General features: G+C 40.6%; 1 protein-coding gene across 1 annotated transcript in view; it reads left to right on the top strand.

Annotated features, from left to right (window-relative positions):
• Hspa4 (heat shock protein family A (Hsp70) member 4) overlaps positions 1-19312 on the top strand; it is a 39565-nt gene that overhangs the window by 6423 nt on the left and 13830 nt on the right. Inside the window, exons 2-8 of the mRNA XM_032911716.1 lie at positions 2824-2881; positions 5052-5192; positions 7194-7316; positions 9557-9656; positions 10127-10260; positions 12294-12538; positions 17836-17912. Of these exons, the coding sequence (XP_032767607.1) occupies positions 2824-2881; positions 5052-5192; positions 7194-7316; positions 9557-9656; positions 10127-10260; positions 12294-12538; positions 17836-17912 (878 nt within the window). The remainder of the gene's footprint in view (positions 1-2823; positions 2882-5051; positions 5193-7193; positions 7317-9556; positions 9657-10126; positions 10261-12293; positions 12539-17835; positions 17913-19312) is intronic.

Here is a 19312-nt window from a genome sequence, read left to right as displayed (position 1 = left end):
ATTTTATGTATATATAATGTAATTTGGACATATCTACCCCTTCCTCCTCCTTACTCTTGCTCCCTATGTTCTTTTCCCCCCAACTTCATCTCCTACCCTTAGAACCCACTGAGACTAATACCTGCCATATATACTCCAGCATTGCCAGTGCACCTTCAATTCATGGCTACTGCTCCTTCCTCTCCCTCCCACCGTAACTTGAACCCAGGATGTCATGTGATCTCAGGTATCTGGTCTCTTCCACTGAGCTGCACCCTCAGCTAATTTATTCTTCATCAGTTTCATCCAGGTATATAATGTATTCTGGTCACACTTGCCTTCCTCACACCTGTGACTTAGCACTTTTGATGTTAGAGTTTGAACAAAGGGCTGCAGGAAACGTGAAGACAAATAACATTGTCTTATGTTGGGATTGTGATACTGTATAGTTCAGAAGTCAGAACTGGTGATTTCTAGAAAGATGGAAATTTGCCAAGGGTTAGGCTAGGCAACCTTTTTGGAGTGGGATTAGTAGGATAAGGTTGCTTGGGCTATTTTTTTAAAGGGCAGTGTGGCTTTTGTGATAATACATTTAAGTGGTTCTTAGGCGACTCTATCTAATTCCTCCCCTCCTCTCCAGCTTGGCACCTGCTCTGTTAAAAAAGGGACTACTTCTATATAGGCCCAAACAAAAGCTCAGGACTCAGAAAAACTCATGAGCTCTCTGGCTTGTTTGTGTTCTGTCTGACACGGGACAATATAGCATGCAGAGGTCTGTGCCACCTAAATGAGCATATAGGGTTCTTAGCCTCTGAGGCCTCCCAGTCTCTAGCCTGCTCATGAGTATGTGCAGATGCCGTAGTGTGCCTTTGGGGCTCAGAAGATAGCAGCTTATGGCGAATCAGTTCGCTTCTACCTTATGGGGCCTGGAGATTAAATGTAGGCTGTCATGCTTGGTGGCCCCTTCAGGACTCTTAACCCTTACTCTGTTGAATTAGAAATGAAGGTTCATATTCAGGAGGGTTAGAGAGGAGTATGAAGTACATAGTCAGGCTGGAGAGATGGCTCAGTGGTTAAGAACACTGATTGCTTTTCCAGAGGTCCTGTGTTTAAATCTCTACAACCACATGATGGCTTACAATGAGATCTGATGCCCTCTTCTGGTGTGTCTGAAGAACTACAGTGTACTTACATATAAATGAAATTAAAAAAAAAAAAAAAGAAGTACATAGACATGGTCTGAGTTCATCACTTTTAGACCCTAGAGAAATCAACGTACTGTACTGATGATATTCCTTTTCTCTCTGATAAAGGAGGTAAGATGGGATGCTTCTGAGGGTAAATAGGATAATACATGAAGTAAGCAGCCAATAAAGTCACAGTTAACAAAGTAGGAAAGAAGAGAAATTCAGTTACTGGGAAGGAAGGGAGATGACGTGAGCATAAAGAGAATATGACCTGGTTCTAGGGTGTTAGCTTGCAAGTCACGTGTACATAGCAAAAGCATCAGCTCTCTAGCAGCCTACTTTTTAAACATAGCGTTTTGTTTCAAACATACAAGCAGGTTTTAGTTTTTGCTTTTTAAAAGAAGCATCAAAGGGGGTCAGAATAATGTCTCAGTGGTTAAGAGTACATACTGGGGGTTGGGGATTTAGCTCAGTGGTAGAGCGCTTGCCTAGTAAGCACAAGGCCCTGGGTTCGGTCCCCAGCTTGGGGGGGGGGAGTGTTAAAAAAAAAAAAGAGTACATACTGTTCTTTCAGAGGACCAGAGCTCACCCACTCTGACACCTCACAACTGTCTTTAATTCCAGCTCTAGGAGATCTGACATCCCTGTCTTCCTCAATCATATGCAGACATATGTGTATACATAATAAAGATATTTTAAAAAGCAAGTAACTCAATCCAGTGTATGTATGATCGATTTGGAAAAGTGTTAGGAGGTAGGAATGAAGTTTCTTGGCAGTATACTACTATTGTGTCTGGAAGATAGTTCTAAATAAATTACTCTTTCCTCACACAAGCAAGGCAAGAGTTTTTTTGCTTATTTTATATGTATGAGTGTAATGTATGTATGTCTGTATCGTTTGCATACCTGGTACCTACAGAGGTCAGAAGAGGGCAACAGGTTCCCTAGAAGTGGAGTTAAAAATGGTTGTGAACGAAGCGCAAGGCCCTGGGTTCGGTCCCCAGCTCCGAAAAAAAAAGAACAACAACAAAAATGGTTGTGAACTGCAATGTGGATGCTGGGATGGAACTCTTGTCCTCTCAAAGTATAACCACTGAACCCAAGAGTTGTTTTAAGTTTTTGTAGACTATTCATTTTGAAATTGAACTGTTTTATCTGATGCCGGAATATATTGTTTTGTACTAAAATTTGAACATGGGATGTTGAAGGTTAGGGTGGTAGGTCTTGTTCTGCCCATCTCTTTAGTATTTTGAACAGGTGGTTATCCAGACCTGTGCTCCAGCTTTGAAATGACAAGATTCATCCTCAGACAGCCTATTTCATGGATAGTTTTACAAAATAGAAATGTTGAAATCACGGACAGGTCATGTGCTGTTAAAATTTATTATGGCTTACACCTCAAATCATATACAGGCAACACTACCTGGATTCAGCAGATTATATTGTGTGTTGTATGTGTGTTTAGTAATTAAAACGAGATCGAAAATTTAAGGAGAGTGGGAAAGGTGTGGGAAGGGTTGGTAGGAGGGGGTAAATGATGTGATTATATTTTAATTCAGATGTTTTCACATAGATTTTAGGCGATACTCAGATCTTTCTGCTGGAGTTTCAGATGTATTATAATAAAGTTTGATTCCTAAATGTTTTTATCTTCTAGGGCTTGTGTTTCTTTTGGTCCTAAGAATCGTTCAGTTGGAGCAGCAGCAAAGAGCCAGGTATATTGTCTGTCTTCCTCCTAAAATGACTTTCTTTGATTTGTCTTTCTTTTCACTCAGTACCAGAGCCCTCTTTTTATGTACCTGTGGGAAATGACAGTAGCATATAATACATTTGATGTAGTCTCTACTGTTTGTTTGTTTGTTTGTTTGTTTTTTTTGAGGTAGAGTCCTGTTATATGTCCCAGGTTGTCTTAGAACTCTTTGTAGTTCTGTAGTTCAGACTGGCCTTGAGCTCAGTCTTTCTTTCTGCCTTAGCTTTTCACATACTGTGTGCCAGCACTCTCAGTTCACATAGTTCTTTTAAAAGCAAAGTTGTTAACTTTTGCTATTTTAAATGCTCTTTGAAACTATTCTGCTGGGCCTTTCATCTTCCTATCTAAGGTTATTGTTAATCAGGCGCCACTAGACCTGGAGAGCTTAGTAACAACTTGCATTGTTCTTTGTCAACCAGGAGCTTGATATATTTGCTTGTTTCTAAGTAACTAGAGCGACAAAAACTCTCAAGAATCTGTTACCCTGGATGCCTGAGGTATCTGTAGAGTTAAGGAGTTGCATGTTTGACCTCAATACAGCTCAGTCTGGAGCAGCAAATGTGTGGGTAGCTTTTTTGAGCAGGCTGGACCTAAAATGAGCCTAAGATGCCACTGGGGTTGGGGAGACGGCTCAGTGGGTAAAACGCTTCTCTCAGAAAATAAAGTGGGAAGGAGTAGAAGAAAAAACTCGACATCGACTTTACGTGAAGTTTCTTGCCTGGATGGATCTCACTCAGTGTGGTATACATGAGTCCTGGGTTCAGTCCCTAGCATTACATAAAAACATGCACAGTTTGTTTTAGAGCCAGCACTTGTGATGGAGTGTCTTGGTTAGGGTTTCTGTTGTTGCAACAAAATACCATGACCAAAAAGCAAGTTGGAGAAGAAAGGATTTATTGGGTTTATGCTTCCCCATCTCTGTTTATTACCAAAGGAAGTCAGGGCAAGAACCTAGAAGCAGGAGCTGCTGCAGGCAGGCCTACTGGCTTGCTCTCCACATCTTCCCTAAGCCTGCTTTCCTATAGAACGCAGGACTCAGGGATGGCACCACCCACAATGGGCGGGCCCTTCTCAATTGAAGGTCATTCCTCCCCATTACTGCAGCTTGTGTCAAGGTGACATAAAACTAGCCAGTACATGGAGGAATGAGGATTAACACTTCAGGCTTATCTTTGGCTACATAGCAAGTTTAAGGCCAGCCTGGGATAAATGAGTAGAGATTCTGTCTTAAAGAAAAATGGTGCTTGGTTAGTTGTTTGTTTGTTTTAATTTATTATATATAAGTATACTGCAGCTTCTTCAGACATAAGAAGAGGGCATCAGATCCCATTAAATTTTAAAATTGAATCCAGAGTGATGCATATGGTGGGTATGTATTTGACTTCTTAACACCTTCAGCCCTATGCTCTGTCTGTTTAGTGGGACTTATGAATTAGTAAGTATTGACGAATTTGTTCCTGGAAAGTTTAAAGCATAAACTGTGAGCAGTTTTAGAAGCTAATAGTCATTTTCTATAAATATTAAAAGTTTAGGAACAATATTTTGGTAAGTGCAGTGGCCTTACTTGGATAGAGAGGAAAAACATGCTTTAGATGGTTTTTAGCCCTGCCAGTGGGACTCTCATAAGTCCCTTGTTCTCATTTCACTAGATTTAGAAAGGTAGAATGTCTAAAGAAAATTGAAACTTAGAAGGATACTTTTTCCTTACATCTTATTACCCCACCCCCTTTTTTGTGTTTGAGCATTTGTAAGATTGTTACATTAGATAGATTAGTGAAGTAGTCATGGTCTTGCATCCCAGAGTAGAGTTTTACCAGATACATAGTTAGGAATAGGAAAATAGGACAGCTTATTAAAGGGAAAGTGCACATGAGAAATGGGAGTAGGCCAGGCACCTGAGGGAAAAACGTATCTTAGAAGCCTGTTGGCTTTGTGTGCGTGTGTGGTGTTCTTTGGACAATATATCCCTTCATACATAGTCCTGGTTGGTCTAGAACTTGGTGGTTTTTGTTTTTGTTTTTTTCCCCCTGCTTTTATCCCTAGAAGGAATTTTGCAAATTAAAAGGATCCTAACTAACCCTAGGCTATTGAAAATTGGAAATGGAATAGTTTTTCTATGCATTTCTCTTTTCTAGGTAATTTCTAATGCCAAGAACACAGTTCAAGGGTTTAAAAGATTTCATGGGCGTGCATTCTCAGATCCATTTGTGGAAGCAGAAAAATCTAACCTTGCATATGATATTGTGCAATTGCCCACTGGATTAACGGGCATAAAGGTAAGGATCTGCAGAGACTGAGGTCCCATTTCATCAGTTCAGTATGGTCAGTGTAGTTCTCCTGAAGCTTTTAAGGAAATGCTCTCTTTACACATTTTTATCTTACACATGTGAGTTTTTTTTTTTTCCACAAATGAGTATTTTGCCTGCATGTGTATTAGTATACTGTGTATTCCTGTGCTCTTGGAATTCCAAAGAGGATGCTGGATCCTCTGGGACTGGAGTTATAGTTTGGAACCCTCATGTGTGGGTAGTGGGAATTGAACTCCCATCCTCTGGAAGAGCAGGTCTTAAACTACTCAGCCATTTTTCCAGACCCTGTAATGAAAATGAGAAAGAAGAACATTTCTTGCTGATTAAGGCTGATAGTCTTTGAATGATAGTGATGGTTTACGAGCTATTGTTGGTCCTGTTCCTCTGCATGGAAACATGGGGAGTGACATTAACTCTGTCACTTCTATTGGTATTGTTCACAGAGAGTGCCGCCTTTCTGAGGTGATAATATTGATGACTTGTAGAAGAGCAGGCCAAAGAGTAACTTTTAAGTTATTAGCCAGTCTCATTGCTATAGTCATGTCAGCAGGACTGAAGCTGCAAATAGATATGCTAGGGAACAGTTACAGAAGAATCTCTGTGGATCAGTAGTGACCCCATCACACTAACAGGTTAGGATATGGGGTGGGGCAATAGACCTGTGTCTTCTACAGTAGGCAAGTAAGCATAAGAGTGGTATTTCATGTGTTATGGTTTTGTTTTTTGAGACAAGGTCTTATTCTGTAGCCTAGGATAGCCTTGAATTCACCTGCCTTGGCTTCCTGAGTGCTGAGATTACAGGTGTTAGCCACTATCCTCAGCTGGGTGTGTTATTTAAGACCAGAGCAGTTGTAGAAAGAAGAATCCTGAGACTCCTAATTGAGATTCAAATGAGACTGGGAATAGAACTTAGTAGTAGAACAATTTATGAGGTCCAGATTCAAAGAGATCCACCTGACAGATAGCGGGAAGCAGAACTGCTGAGAATTGATACTGGGAGCAAAAGGTGTTTTCCTAAAGATTGATTGATTACCTCTGGCTCAGTGAGTAAAGGTGCTTGTCACCAAGACTCAATGTTTGTGAACTACATCCTGAAAGTTGTTCTCCGTGTGATCACTCTATACATACTGTGGCACACACCCACCCCTCTTGAATAAATGTAATTTAAAAGTGACGACCAGGTTTATGTAAGGTAACTGGCAGTAATCTCAGAAGAGTTTGAATGGTTCACTGAGGGAAAAGGCTGTGATGCAGCAGAGGGAAAGTGGAAAAGGTGTTACAAGGAAATGGGGACCTGTTAGTCAGGAATCCGGACAGCTCTGTAGAAAAAGGAAAGATCTGGGGGAACTGGTCTGTTGTGTAGACAAAAGTCACAGGGACTGACTAAAAGCCAAGTAGAAAGTCAGTAGATGGGGCAGGTTATAAAGAGACTCAGTGAGGGGAGTCTGTCCCTGCCTCTGTCAGGTAAAGTGACCAAGGGTCAGCTTGTCCACCGACTTAGGATTGGAGGGAGATGGTTGCTCAGTCTGGATGTTAACTGCTGGGTGGGCCGAGCTTTTTCATGAAACATTTCCTGAAACCTGGTCATCATTTATTCTTTAACACAGTAAGCATTTATTGTGACTGTGTGGGTTCTGGAGCATAATGAGCCCAAAACCACTTGTGGCCTGGTTGGGAAAGGGAACAGTGTAAACTCAGAGCACAGTCCACCCATCTTCTGGTGGCAAGGCAGTCCCGCTAACCGTCAGTCTTACGGCACGGCAGGATGATTTGCTTTTTCGGATCAGGTGATTGCCTCCAGGTTTGCTTTAGGTTGTCTCTCACTGAGTGTCATGTATATTAAGCAAAAGAAGTGATTTTGAAAGTAATATTTGTAAAGATAACAATTCTCTAGTTCCCTCTTGAGGCACTGTTCCTCTGACTAGGACATGAAGTGGACTAAAATTGGATCCTTTTGTCTTCCTGCAGGTTACATATATGGAAGAAGAGAGGAATTTTACCACTGAACAAGTGACTGCCATGCTCTTGTCAAAACTGAAGGAGACAGCAGAAAGTGTTCTTAAGAAGCCTGTTGTAGACTGTGTTGTTTCGGTGAGTTTGGCTCTGGTTTTAGGGAGCTGTCTTAAGAGCCAGAGAAAGGAAAATAGTTTTTACTACGAATTGTTACTGTGTTGTGTTGTAGTGGTAATTTTGAGAAGTAAAATTTTTTGAGACAGAGTCTTGCTGTGTTTTTGCTTCTGTCTCCCATGTTTGGGACTCTAGTATGATACCATGCTCAGAAATCTAGTCTTTATTTTCTTTGGTTTTCTTTTTTCTGTTTTTCTTCCTTTTCTAGTTTTGGAGACAGGCTCTCACTGTGTAGTGTGGGCTGGCCTCAGAGCTTGCTGTGTAGACCACCTTGGTCGTGCACTTGGTTGACATCCTTCTCACTGTGCCTCCTGCCTGTGCTGGATTCCAGGCCTGGCTCAGCTTGCCTGGCCTGAAGGAAGAAGATCACCACCACCCTGCCCACTCACCCAGTCTGAGTCAGCTCCCCAACCTCATATTACATTTTTCTCAGGACTCCACTGTTATACCTATTTAAAATCTTGTCCTTCAAGCCTCATTTGAAATCCTCCTAAGATTTTTCAGTACTTAGTGTAGTGCTTAGGGACAGGGTAGCTACTTGATTGAATGAGTTGAGTTAGATGTCTGCCTCCATCTTTTTTCCTTCCTGCTTTACTAGAAAACAGTCATGCACATCTTTTAGTTTTCTGTGTGTCCTTGTTGTGATTGTAGTAGGGTGTGATATGGTGGGTCGAGAGGCTGTATGGGTTTCTGTGCCTTTGCCATGTAATGCCCTCATCTTGCCATTGTTATCTGATTGTCCTAGTTAGGGTTACTGTTGCTCTGATGAAACATCATGATCAAAAGCAACTCACTGCTGACCAGTGAAGGAAGTCAGGATAGGAACTGAGCTTGGAAAGAACTTGGAGGTAGGAGCTGATTGTCCAGGCCACAGAAGAGCTGCTGACTGCCTCGCTTCTCATGGCTGATTCTGCCTGCTTTGTTACAGAGCCCAGTACCACTGACTGAGGGACAGCTCCGTCCACCGTGGACGGGCTCTTCCAGCTGTCACTGATTAAGAGAATGCCTTCCGGGCTCTCCCTCTTATGGAGGGAGGGAGGGTGGCGTTTCCTTAGTTCATGCTCCCTACTCTCAGATGACTTGTGTGTGCCAGGTTGACATAAAACTATCCACCACACTGATGTTCAGTTCTCCGGCCTTTTCATCTTAACTGGTACATTAATTAGCAAAGCAGGGTGTCTTCACTGCAGGTTCCTTGGTCATCCAGGAAATTGGTACTGATACCGATAATAATTGGGTCATAGTTGTGGACCACATTCTGGCAACTAGCAGAATACAAAGGCTGTTAGGAGCCCAGGTGAAGTGATTTTCCACATGTGGGTCATGATCCTTTTGGGGGTTGCATGTCAGATAACCTTCATACCAAATAGTTATTTACATTATGATTCATAACAGGAGCAAGGTTATAGTTAGGAGGTAACAACAAAAATAATTTTATGGTTGGGGGTCATCACAATATGAAGAACTGTGTTAAAGGGTCATAACATTAGGAAGGTTTAGTGGCTGAGGTATAGTTATAGATAGATACAGCTCTCCATTGGTCTCCCAGTCTTGACCTTTTTTTCTTTGTCTTAGTGTCTTTTACTTTGAGTAATGCTAACATTTTAATGAAGTAGTGGGGTATGTACATTTTTTTTTTCCATTTTGAGGGACTTGAGTTTTAAAAGAAAGTTTTCTAATTGTTGCTTAGAAGTCCTTGAGATCTCACTGAATTTGAGCAATGTGGTGGGAGAATTCTTTTCAGTGAAAGGATACTGCAGCCTACAAGGGAAATGTAGTGAAGCAGCTTGTGAAGGCGGTGTTGGCACAGGTGTGCTTCATTCCTTCAGCATAAGGTGTAGGAACATAGATGACACATTTTCCATTCACAAAATGTGGCCCAAGTCTAGAGATCCGATGGTGGGGTTTGGTGTTCTACCCAGCATGAACGTGTACAGCATTCTGGACTTTAGAACAGCAGGCGGTCAGCACAGCTATACTGCTAAGTAGTACAGTCAGCTGTTCTTAATTGGTTAAGGAAAAATTTCCACCAGTTATTTAAAAAATTTTTTTTGAGCTTGAGTCTGTTTATCTCAGGCTATCTTTAAACATGCTGGGATTACAGGTGTGCACCTCGAAAATTAGCCTGAGGAAATAATTTCTTAATCTAATTTCTAGATGTCAGCTTTTTGCAGGCCTTTGTAAAGAGGGTGCTTCTTTTATAGGTTCCTAGTTTCTACACTGATGCAGAACGACGGTCAGTGATGGATGCCACACAGATTGCTGGTCTCAATTGCTTGCGGTTAATGAATGAAACAACTGCAGGTAAAAGGGATTAACAAGGCTAGGCCCCAAATTCCTTTATTCCCAGCACTGTCAGCAGAGGCAGGCAGATCTCTAAGTTCGAGGCCATCCTGGTCTATAGAACAAATTCCAGGATAGCCAGGGATCCATTAAATAGAGAAAACCTGCCTCAAAAACAAATAAAAAGGTGGTAATGAATGAGACAGCTGCAGATGAGAGGACTATTGTTAACTCTTATTCGTGGACTTGTGGAAGTTTCAAGCTGGTTAACATAGAGCACTGTGATGGTGATGTTCCACATGAATAAAAACTATGCAGTGTTTATATAAAGAGTTCAGTTCTGTCTCCAACCTAGTACCCAGTAGCTTGTTCCTGAGATAGAAAATTTGTCCTCTTTTTCTTTTGCTTTTTTTTTTTTTTAAATTGCTTAAATGAATTTTAGTATTTAGGAGATAACTCTGTTGAACTTACTTTTTCCCCCTCTTGTGTAGTTGCTCTTGCTTATGGAATCTATAAACAAGACCTTCCTGCCTTAGAAGAAAAACCAAGAAATGTAGTTTTTGTAGATATGGGACATTCTGCCTATCAAGTTTCTGTATGTGCATTTAATAGAGGAAAACTGAAAGTAAGTATTTTTCCAGAAAACTGGAAATTAAAATGTGATTATTAACAGATTTTTGAGTGACAAAATTACTGTTTTTTTCACCAATTCACTTATTGTGAGTCACCTGAGCTGGAATGCTGATATGGTGGGAGGAGTGGAAGTTGTGGGCCAAAAATAAGCTTTATGTCGAGTTGGTGTGGTGTGAAGTAAAGAGCGTGAACTGTGAGGTGAGGTTCCTGAGCTCTCTAGTCATGATCTTCTCACTTGGAGGGCTGCATAGGAAGCAGCGCATCCTGGTGGGCTTCTTTGGAGCATTTTCTCTCTCTTGGTAAAGTGAGCAACTGAGAGAATGTTAAAGGTGCTCTTGTGATTTGGAGAGTTCTAGAAAGAGGTTGTTGATCGAGATTTTGGATGCTAAAGTACTCAAGACTAGAAGTGATAGTCTAGATTTCTAGAACACTTACAGCTCTAGAGTAACAACTATTGTTTATAGAATTGTACAACTTTAGAGAGGTAACTACACAGTGAATAGAGGCTAGTGGCCCCTTGGCTAGGTAACTGTCTAATGCCTGCTTGAGTTGAGTGTGCTTCAAGATTCTTGGTTCTAAGGTTTAAATTTACCCCCCTATTTTTGTGGTGCAATGTAGCAAGGTCTAATGTACAATCATTTGAAGACAGTTTTTGGGTTCTGGTTCTTTTCTTTTTTTTGGATAGTAGCCATAGCTCTGTTTTACTTTGTTATCTATATTTCTATGTTCTAGGGGTTTTTTGTTATCAAACATTGGTTGGGAAATGAATATTTACAAGGTCGATAGCTATAAATTGTGGGTCAGACATAATTCTTAGTGTTCAGGTAATTTAAGCTGTGCAGAGGGCTCAGGACTATAATCTGAGCCCTTCAGAAGCAAGGGCACGTGTATGTGTCACATTGAAGACAGTCTGATCTGTAAAGTGACTCCTAGTCCAGTCAGGACTCCATAGCTGGTGAGATAGTTGAATAGATGAGGCGTACTTGCTTCAGAGCCTGGTGACGTGAGTTCCATTTCCAGCACTCATAGGGTAGGAGAGAACTGAGTTTTGAAAGTTGTACCCTCTCCATCCATGTGTGCATTCTCAATAAATATGTAAATAAATGTGTTAAAATAAAAAAATTAACCACTGTTTTAGGGTTTCATTGCTGTGAAGAGCACCTTAAAGGACACCATATAAAAGCCACTCCATAAAGGACAACGTTAATTGGGACTGGCTTAGAGTTCAGATATCCACTGTCATTATGATGGGAAGCAGGGCAGTGTCCATGTAGATACGGTGCTGGAGAGGGAGCTGAGAATTCTGCATCTTGATCTGAAGGCAGCAGAAGACTGGCGAATACTGGGTGTATCATTGGAGACTTCAAAGCACCTCCCCGTTTGCACCCCAAACACACTCCCTAAAACGAGGCCACACCTCCTAATAGTGCCATTCCCCATAGGTCAAGCATTCAAAAACATGAGACTGGGGCTATACCTATTCGAACCACCACAACGTACTGATAGAATTATTTCTAAAAATCTGACGATTTTCACATTTGAATAAATGAATTGGATTTTGAGGCAGGTTCTCACATTAACTTTGGCTGATGTTCTATCTCTACATGGAATTCTGGGATTGCATATGCATACCTGTACGCCTAGCTTTATTATTTTTTTGGGGTGCTGAAAGTTGAGCCTAGGATTTCAGGCTTGTTTAGCAAGTGATTTACTGCTACATCCTCATCCTCAGGTGTAGAAAATAAAATTGGGATCACTGATCACTGTACTCAAATCTATGTCCAGTTTTTCAGTTCACTATCAAGAAAGTTTCTTGAGCCAGGCAATGGTGTCAGGTGACTTTAATTCCAGCACTCTGTTGAGTTTTAGGCCACACTAGTCTACAGGGTGAATTCCAGGACAGATAGGTAGGTCTGTGTACCCTTATCTGGAAAACCAATAAAATAAAACAAAAGTAACAAAAAAGTATGTATCATGGTAAATTTTGCAATTGATTAACTTTTGGGTTATCTCTTTTCCTTGAAGGTTTTGGCCACAGCGTTTGATACAACATTGGGAGGCAGAAAATTTGATGAGGTGTTGGTAAATCACTTCTGTGAGGAATTTGGAAAGAAATACAAGCTAGACATAAAATCTAAAGTTCGTGCTTTATTGCGACTCTCTCAAGAATGTGAGAAACTCAAGAAATTAATGAGTGCGAATGCTTCAGACCTCCCTTTGAGTATTGAATGCTTTATGAACGATATTGATGTATCGGGAACTATGAATAGGTAACCATATTAATTCTTAATGTTAAATGAACTGAACTGTGACCTTCCATTTTGTTTAACTGATTAATGAAATCATGGCGGTTAACATGTTAAAAATTACAGGCCATTTAGGACCCAGTTTTCATGTAAAGGTTGTATCTGGTGGTTCTAGTAATGGAAACTGAAACTTTATTCTGGTAACTTAAATATTCCTGAAAGTCACTAGTTAACTTAAATATGTATTAGACACAAATTACTGGTTTTCATAAAACTAGTGAACTGTTTTAATGCAGAAATAGGATGAACTTAACTTAGACACCAATTTTAAAAAATGTTCTTTTTGAGTAGTTGAGGATCATCTGAGGGCAGTATCCCTTTTGTACAGCACTGCAAGAATTCTGGGTAACTGACATTTAAGATTATTTCAGAAACACTCAGTGTTATTGTTTCCTGATTGTGTTGCTTGGATGAGGGAGTGAGATGTTCTTTTGGCTGTGAACTCCTGGTAGAATTCAGGCAAGACTAATGGCTTGTTTGGAGAAGTGTGCCTGAGTGACCCTTAAAAAATTTGAGATGGTATTTAATTGTTGACCAGTGTCCAAGTATATCCTAGCTCACCCTTTTCTCCTGCTTGGAAATTTCTCCTCTTTGTTTTTGGTGAGTGGGGCCTCCTCCTCCTCCTCCTCCTCCTCCTGTGTGCATGAGAGAGAGGGGGGTGCGGAGGGAGAGAGACTCGGAAAGGCCAATATGTTTCAGAAATTTGTTAGTCAAATGCTATTTATAAGAGTTACGTAGATTGGTGTGTATGTTCTTAACCTGTTTTGCCTGTGTGCTGTTTTTCAAATGTTAATTTTTATGTGTATGTGTGCTTTGCTGGCATAAATGTCTGGACCACATGCATACTTTGTCTTTTGAGATCAGGAGGAGATCTCTAGAGCTAGAATTAAAGACAGCGGGGGCTGCATTGTGGGTGTTTGGATTTGAACCTGGGTCTTCAGGAAGGGTCTGAGCCATCTGTCTCTCCAGCCTTGAATGCTACATTGTATCTACATGTGGGAATACAACTATTTTATAAACTATTTTACAGCTTTCATATTTCTTGGGAGTTGACTCTGCTTATTTTTTAAATGAATAAAATTAGATTACTTTCGCCATTCCAGTATTCTAAATTAACTTTGTCTTTAGTTTTAAAACAGTTGAGGTATGTCTGGATGTGCTGGCATATGCCTTTAATCCCAGCCCTTAATCTCAAGAGGCAGAGGCAGAGGCAGGCGGATCTCTGAGTTTGAGGCCATTGTAGTCTACAGAGCAAGTCCAAGGACAGCCAGGACTCCATTACACAGAGAAACCCTGTCTTGAAAAACCAAAAAAAAAAAAAAAGGGGGTGTGTGTGTGGGGGGATTGAGGTAATGGCTAGACGTAGCTCAGTAGGTAGTGTTGCTTAGAGTTCCTGGGTTCAGTTTTTAGCTCCACATAATAGATTTGTAAGCTAAAGGGCTAGAAGTTGGAGATCAAGCTTGAGAGATGACTTGACAAGTAAAGGTGATGACTGTCACCCCTTGTGACCTAGTTCAGCCCCCAGGATTGACATGGTAGAAGAAGAGAGCCTCTATGTATGCTGTCACACTGCAAACACATACACATCACTAGCTAAAAGGAAATAAAAAGTTTCGCTCCATAGGCTGATGGCTTGGTCTTCATGAAACATTGCTATCCTGAATGTGTATTTCCTTGCAGTAATCAAAGACCAGGATTTACTGCGCTAGGTAGGGACAGGGGAAGTACTAGTTCCTTTAATCTTCTATCTGGGTAAATGTGCTATCTCACGGTGTTAAGAAGCTAGTTAGGCAACTGCTTGAATATATACCATATTCAGGCCAACCTAGGACATGAAGATCCCATCTCAAAAAGAAAAAAGAAAAATCCCACACCAGAAAGTAAACCATTTAAAAGTGACCAGCTCGTGGTATTAGTACATGCATGCCATGGAAGCATCACTTGTATATATAATGGAAACAGTCATTCTATAGCTGAAGCCCCAAAGTCTTGTCTATAAGCAGTTTTCTTTCTGTTCCAGTTCAGACTTTATTTGCATTCTCTGCACATATCCTAGCAGTGGAACCGTGAATGTGTGTCACCGCATGTGTGATGCATGATGGTTTTGAGGTTCATTCATGAAGTGTGCACCGGTGCGTTAACCTGCTCTGGCATTTGTTTTGGATCATGTGTGTGCATTCATAGTCAATGTTCACTGATGGTTTGAGAATTGAGGTTGGCATATTTGAACAAATACTTTGATGTCTCTGTTTTCAGTTCTTTGAGATGTGCCCCTAGGAGTGTGCTTGTTCTTATGAGGTAGTTCTTAAGAGCTTTGATGTGTATGTGCAAAGCCACTTTTTGGAGAGCCATCTCCCCAGTCCTCATCCAACTCTAATATAGTGAAGCTTTTCTGAGTAGCAGTTGAGTATTGACTGTATTTTTCAGCTTTGCTTTTCTTGAGGAACCCTGCCTTTCTGGGATGTGACAGTCTCTGCTGAGTCCTCTGGGTGTTAACTGCTGGCTTGTTTTGTTCTAAAACACTTTGTGGTTAATTTCCATCTCTAATTTTTCTTCACATGTTTGTTTTCACTTCCTGTTTTTTTGTTTTTGGTTTTTTTTTTGTGGCTGTTGAGGTAGACTTCATGTAAAGGAACTTACCATTTTAAATGTACACTTGAGTGTTTTGTATGTATATTCATAAGATGGTTACTCATGACCACTGTCTAATTATGGAGCATTTATCATCCCCTAAAAGAAGGAAGCTCAGTCCTAATAGCAGTCCCCGTGAGTTCCCGTGAATTCCTTCTGTTCTTGGGGCAGATGTTACTCTGGATTTGCATATTCTTTTGTGCATTTTTAGTTGGAATAAGTTTTCCAGGTTCTTCTTAGTTTTTCTGCTCCAGACCCTTTTACTTTTGTGACATAGATGCCACTCTGTAATCCTGGTTGGCGTGGAACTCATTGTGATACAGGCCAGTCCTCACCTCCCCAGTCTTTCTCCCCAGTCCTGGCATTACATCATGGCTGCTTCCTTGGGCTTTTTTTTTTTTTTTTTTTTTTTTTCCTTCGAGCTGGGGCCTGAACCCAGGGCCTTAAGCTTCCTAGGCAAGCGCTCACCACTGAGCTAAATCCCCTAACCCCCTTTTTTTAAAATCAGGGTTTTGTAAGTCTGTAACCCTGGTTGTTCTAGACCAGGCTGGCCTTGAATATTCAGAGCTCCACTTGCCTCTGACTCGGGAGTGCTGGGATTGAAGGTATATGTCACCACTGCCTGAACTTTTTGTTTGCTTTTTTGGACACAGGTTTTTTTTTTTTTTTTTTTTTTTTTTTGGTTCTTTTTTTGGAGCTGGGACCCGAACCCAGGGCCTTGCTGTTTGTTTGTTTTAATGTTCACTTTGAACTCTTGCTTTGTGTACTGTTGCAGAGTGCTAGGATTGCAGTCATGAATCACCATATCCTGTTTTAAGTAGTTCAGGGATGGAATGCAGGGCTTCATGCATGCTAAACAAGTGATGTCCAACTAAGCACTCTCTCCAGCCCTTGGGAAATGGTGTTTAGAGTGGTTTTTCCCCCGTTTGACTTTACTGCTATTTTCTTGCCCAGTTTGGGGTCACTTATCATTATTTTTTCTCTCCTTACAGTCTTGTTTCCCTTTTAAGAGGACTTTTTATAAATGCTACTTAAAAGATTTATTCTTCTGTATGTGAGTGTTTGCCTGTTTGTATGTAGGTGTACCATGTGCATGCCTGATCCCTTCAGAGGTGAGAAGAGGGTTTGGTTTTCTGGAACCAGAGTTAGGGTTATATGCCACCATGTGGGTTCTAGAAAAAGCAGCAACTGTTAACCCCTGAGCCACATATCTAACCCCTTTTAAGGAAACATTTAAGTTTGCCCTCTGTTACCGTTCTGTCTTACCAGGACCTGTTGATATTTTTTCCCCCAACAAACAAAACATGTCTTGGCTCATCACATGGATTATTTTTTGAAATGCGTAGATATGGACCTGGAGATACATATATATATATAGTTCAGTGGTTAAGGGACCCTGGGTTTTGTTCCAGCGTCATCCTGCTAGCTAATGACTATCTCTAACCCCAGTGCTAAGGATCTGATACCCTCTTCTGATCCGAGGGCACCTGGCCATGCATATGTGTACATGGATGCATGCAGACAAAAATGTCCATACACAGTAAATATGAAAAAGTAATAAAATGTAGATATATAATAAATCATGGATGGACTGTGAGACATGCTAGTTATTAGGCTCATTTTGAAATAACTGCGTATTCCATAATTCTGTTTATATAATTATGTTCAGAGCAAATAACCAAAACCCAAAATAGTTTAAAAGAAAACATGGAAGAAAAACAGTCAACCAAACAAAGATTGATGGTTGTCAAGGATTCTGGAGGAAAACTAGTGGTGGATGGGAGCCTCATTGTTAAAGCCTATAGACAATTGGCAGAGACTTCTGTGTTAGTGCTCACTAATTGTAAAAAACCACCACACTAGTTAGTGCACAAGGTGTGGACATAGGAACTTTTTCTCTGATTCTAAATAAAGATGCATGTATGTACACTTTCACTCTCTTCAGACACACCAGAAGAGGGCGTGTGATACATTACAGATGGATGTGAGCCACCATGTGGTTGCTGGGATTTGAACTCAGGACCTCTGGAAGAGCAGTCAGTGCTCTTAACCACTGAGCCATCTCTCCAGCCCTCTTTCTCTAATTCTAAACTGATGTTTCAGAGAAGTATTTTATGTATGTTAATGTTCTCTTTTTTCCTACCCAAGCTTGCACTGAACTAGTTTTGTGTTGATTTACCAATCCTGGGTATTTCAATATAGATGAAATATAAAAGGTGTCCTTTGTTTGGCTTCTCTTTAGCACGGCACTTTCAGGTCTAGCCTGATACACCATGAATCAGTTACTTTTTCTTCTTGAGTACCATTGACAGGCATTTGAATTGTTTTTGATTTCTGGATTTTATGAATCATGTTGGAACAACTCCTATTGTGTACATGCTTTTTTTCCTATGAATTTACATTTTAATTCTATTGGTGTGTGTATAGATGACTTGAAGTCATCTGGCAATGCTGTGTTTAGCATTCCAAGCAAAAACCAAACTGTTAGTGTTCATTTTACATTGCCTAGAAACATGTAAGGCCTGCAGTTTTCAAATCCTTATCAGTGCTTGTGATTTCTTGATTTTTGGTGATAGCCTTTTGTTTTACATACAAATGGTTTGTGGTTTAATGTATTATTTCTTTATTAGAGGCAAATTTTTGGAGATGTGTGATGATCTCTTAGCAAGAGTGGAGCCGCCACTTCGTAGCATCTTGGACCAATCCAGTGAGTACTTTTGTCACTGAATTGTTTGTAGACCTCAGACTCTGGGAATGTATTGCATGTTATCATTTTTCTCCTCCCAGCAAATATTTGGTGCATGAACACTTGTCAGTTTCATGCTTCAATAAGCTTTTATCTGTTCCCTGGAATGTTTCTTTTTCCTAAAGCCTTCTATGAAGAATACAGGGAAATCAAAAGTGTTTACTCTGAAAAAACTCATTTCAGTTTCAAGCACAGATGGATGTATAAATCTGTTTATTGAAGTTGTTTTGCAGTGTGTATGTGGTGGTCTTTTTGTCAGTGAACCCTTTGTTAACTTAGTATGGCTCTGAGAGATGGCTCAGTGGGTAAAGGCTTGCTGCTCAAACATGAAGACCTTTGTTTGGCTCTTTAGCATCTACGTAAAACCCAGGTGCAGCTGGTGGGAAGGCAGACAGATCCTCCCAGAATCAAGCTCCATGTTTAGTGGAAGACACCAACTATAACTCCAGTTCCAAGAAACCTGACCCCCTCTTCTGGCCTCTGTCAGCATCAGGCATACACGCGGTGCATTGATGGACATGATGTGTGGATACATATGCAGACAGCAACCATTACATTAAATTTACATTTTTGAAAGATAGAGGTTGAATGGTGGTGCGTGCCCTGTATTATTTTCAGTAGACAGATCAGAAGTTGAAAGTCATTATCAAATTTTAAGACCAGCCCAGGTTAGAGATCCTTTCTCAAAATAATCTCAGTACTCAGGAGGAAGAGATAGATGGATCTCTGTGAATTCCAAGACAGCCAGAACTTCATAAAGAGATCCAGTCTCAACAACAAAAAAAGACTAATAAATACACAAAAGTAAAATGGAGAATCCCATTGATACAGGAGCACAGAAAGACATGCAAACCATGTGTGTGACTTATAAGATGTTTTAATTTTGTTTCAAACTTTAAAGGATGACAAGTCCCTTAGTAGTACATTATTAACTAAAACAGTTTTGGGTACAATGTTTACCTTTTTGTTAGTCACTAACTCAAGGTGTTGATGTAATGTTAGCACTGACTTGGGTCTTAAATCAGTGTTGATGACAGGTAAATGTTTTACTTTGGATTTTGGGAATGTTGCCCTCCCTGAGGAGTCTCAGTCATATTGTGTAGGTCTGGAATTCTTGGACTCAAGCAGTACTCGTTTCTCTGCCTCCAGCTAGAACTACAGGCACATACCCTATGCACCTGGGTGCAGCTCATTTCTTTTTTAAAAAGTGAGTGGAGGTCAGAGAATGCTCTTTCCACATTGTGTGCATTCTGGAGGCTGAACTCTGGGTGTGTTTAACCTGCTGAGCCATCTCACCAGCCCTCCAGCTTGTTTCTTTAAATAGGTCTTTTCAGGAAACTGTGGTTGTTAGATAAAGTGTG

The sequence above is a fragment of the Rattus rattus genome, chromosome 9 (genome assembly GCF_011064425.1).
Source record: "Rattus rattus isolate New Zealand chromosome 9, Rrattus_CSIRO_v1, whole genome shotgun sequence".
In the NCBI taxonomy this organism is placed as follows: Eukaryota; Metazoa; Chordata; class Mammalia; order Rodentia; family Muridae; genus Rattus; species Rattus rattus.
This window is presented reverse-complemented; position numbering and strand designations above follow the sequence as displayed.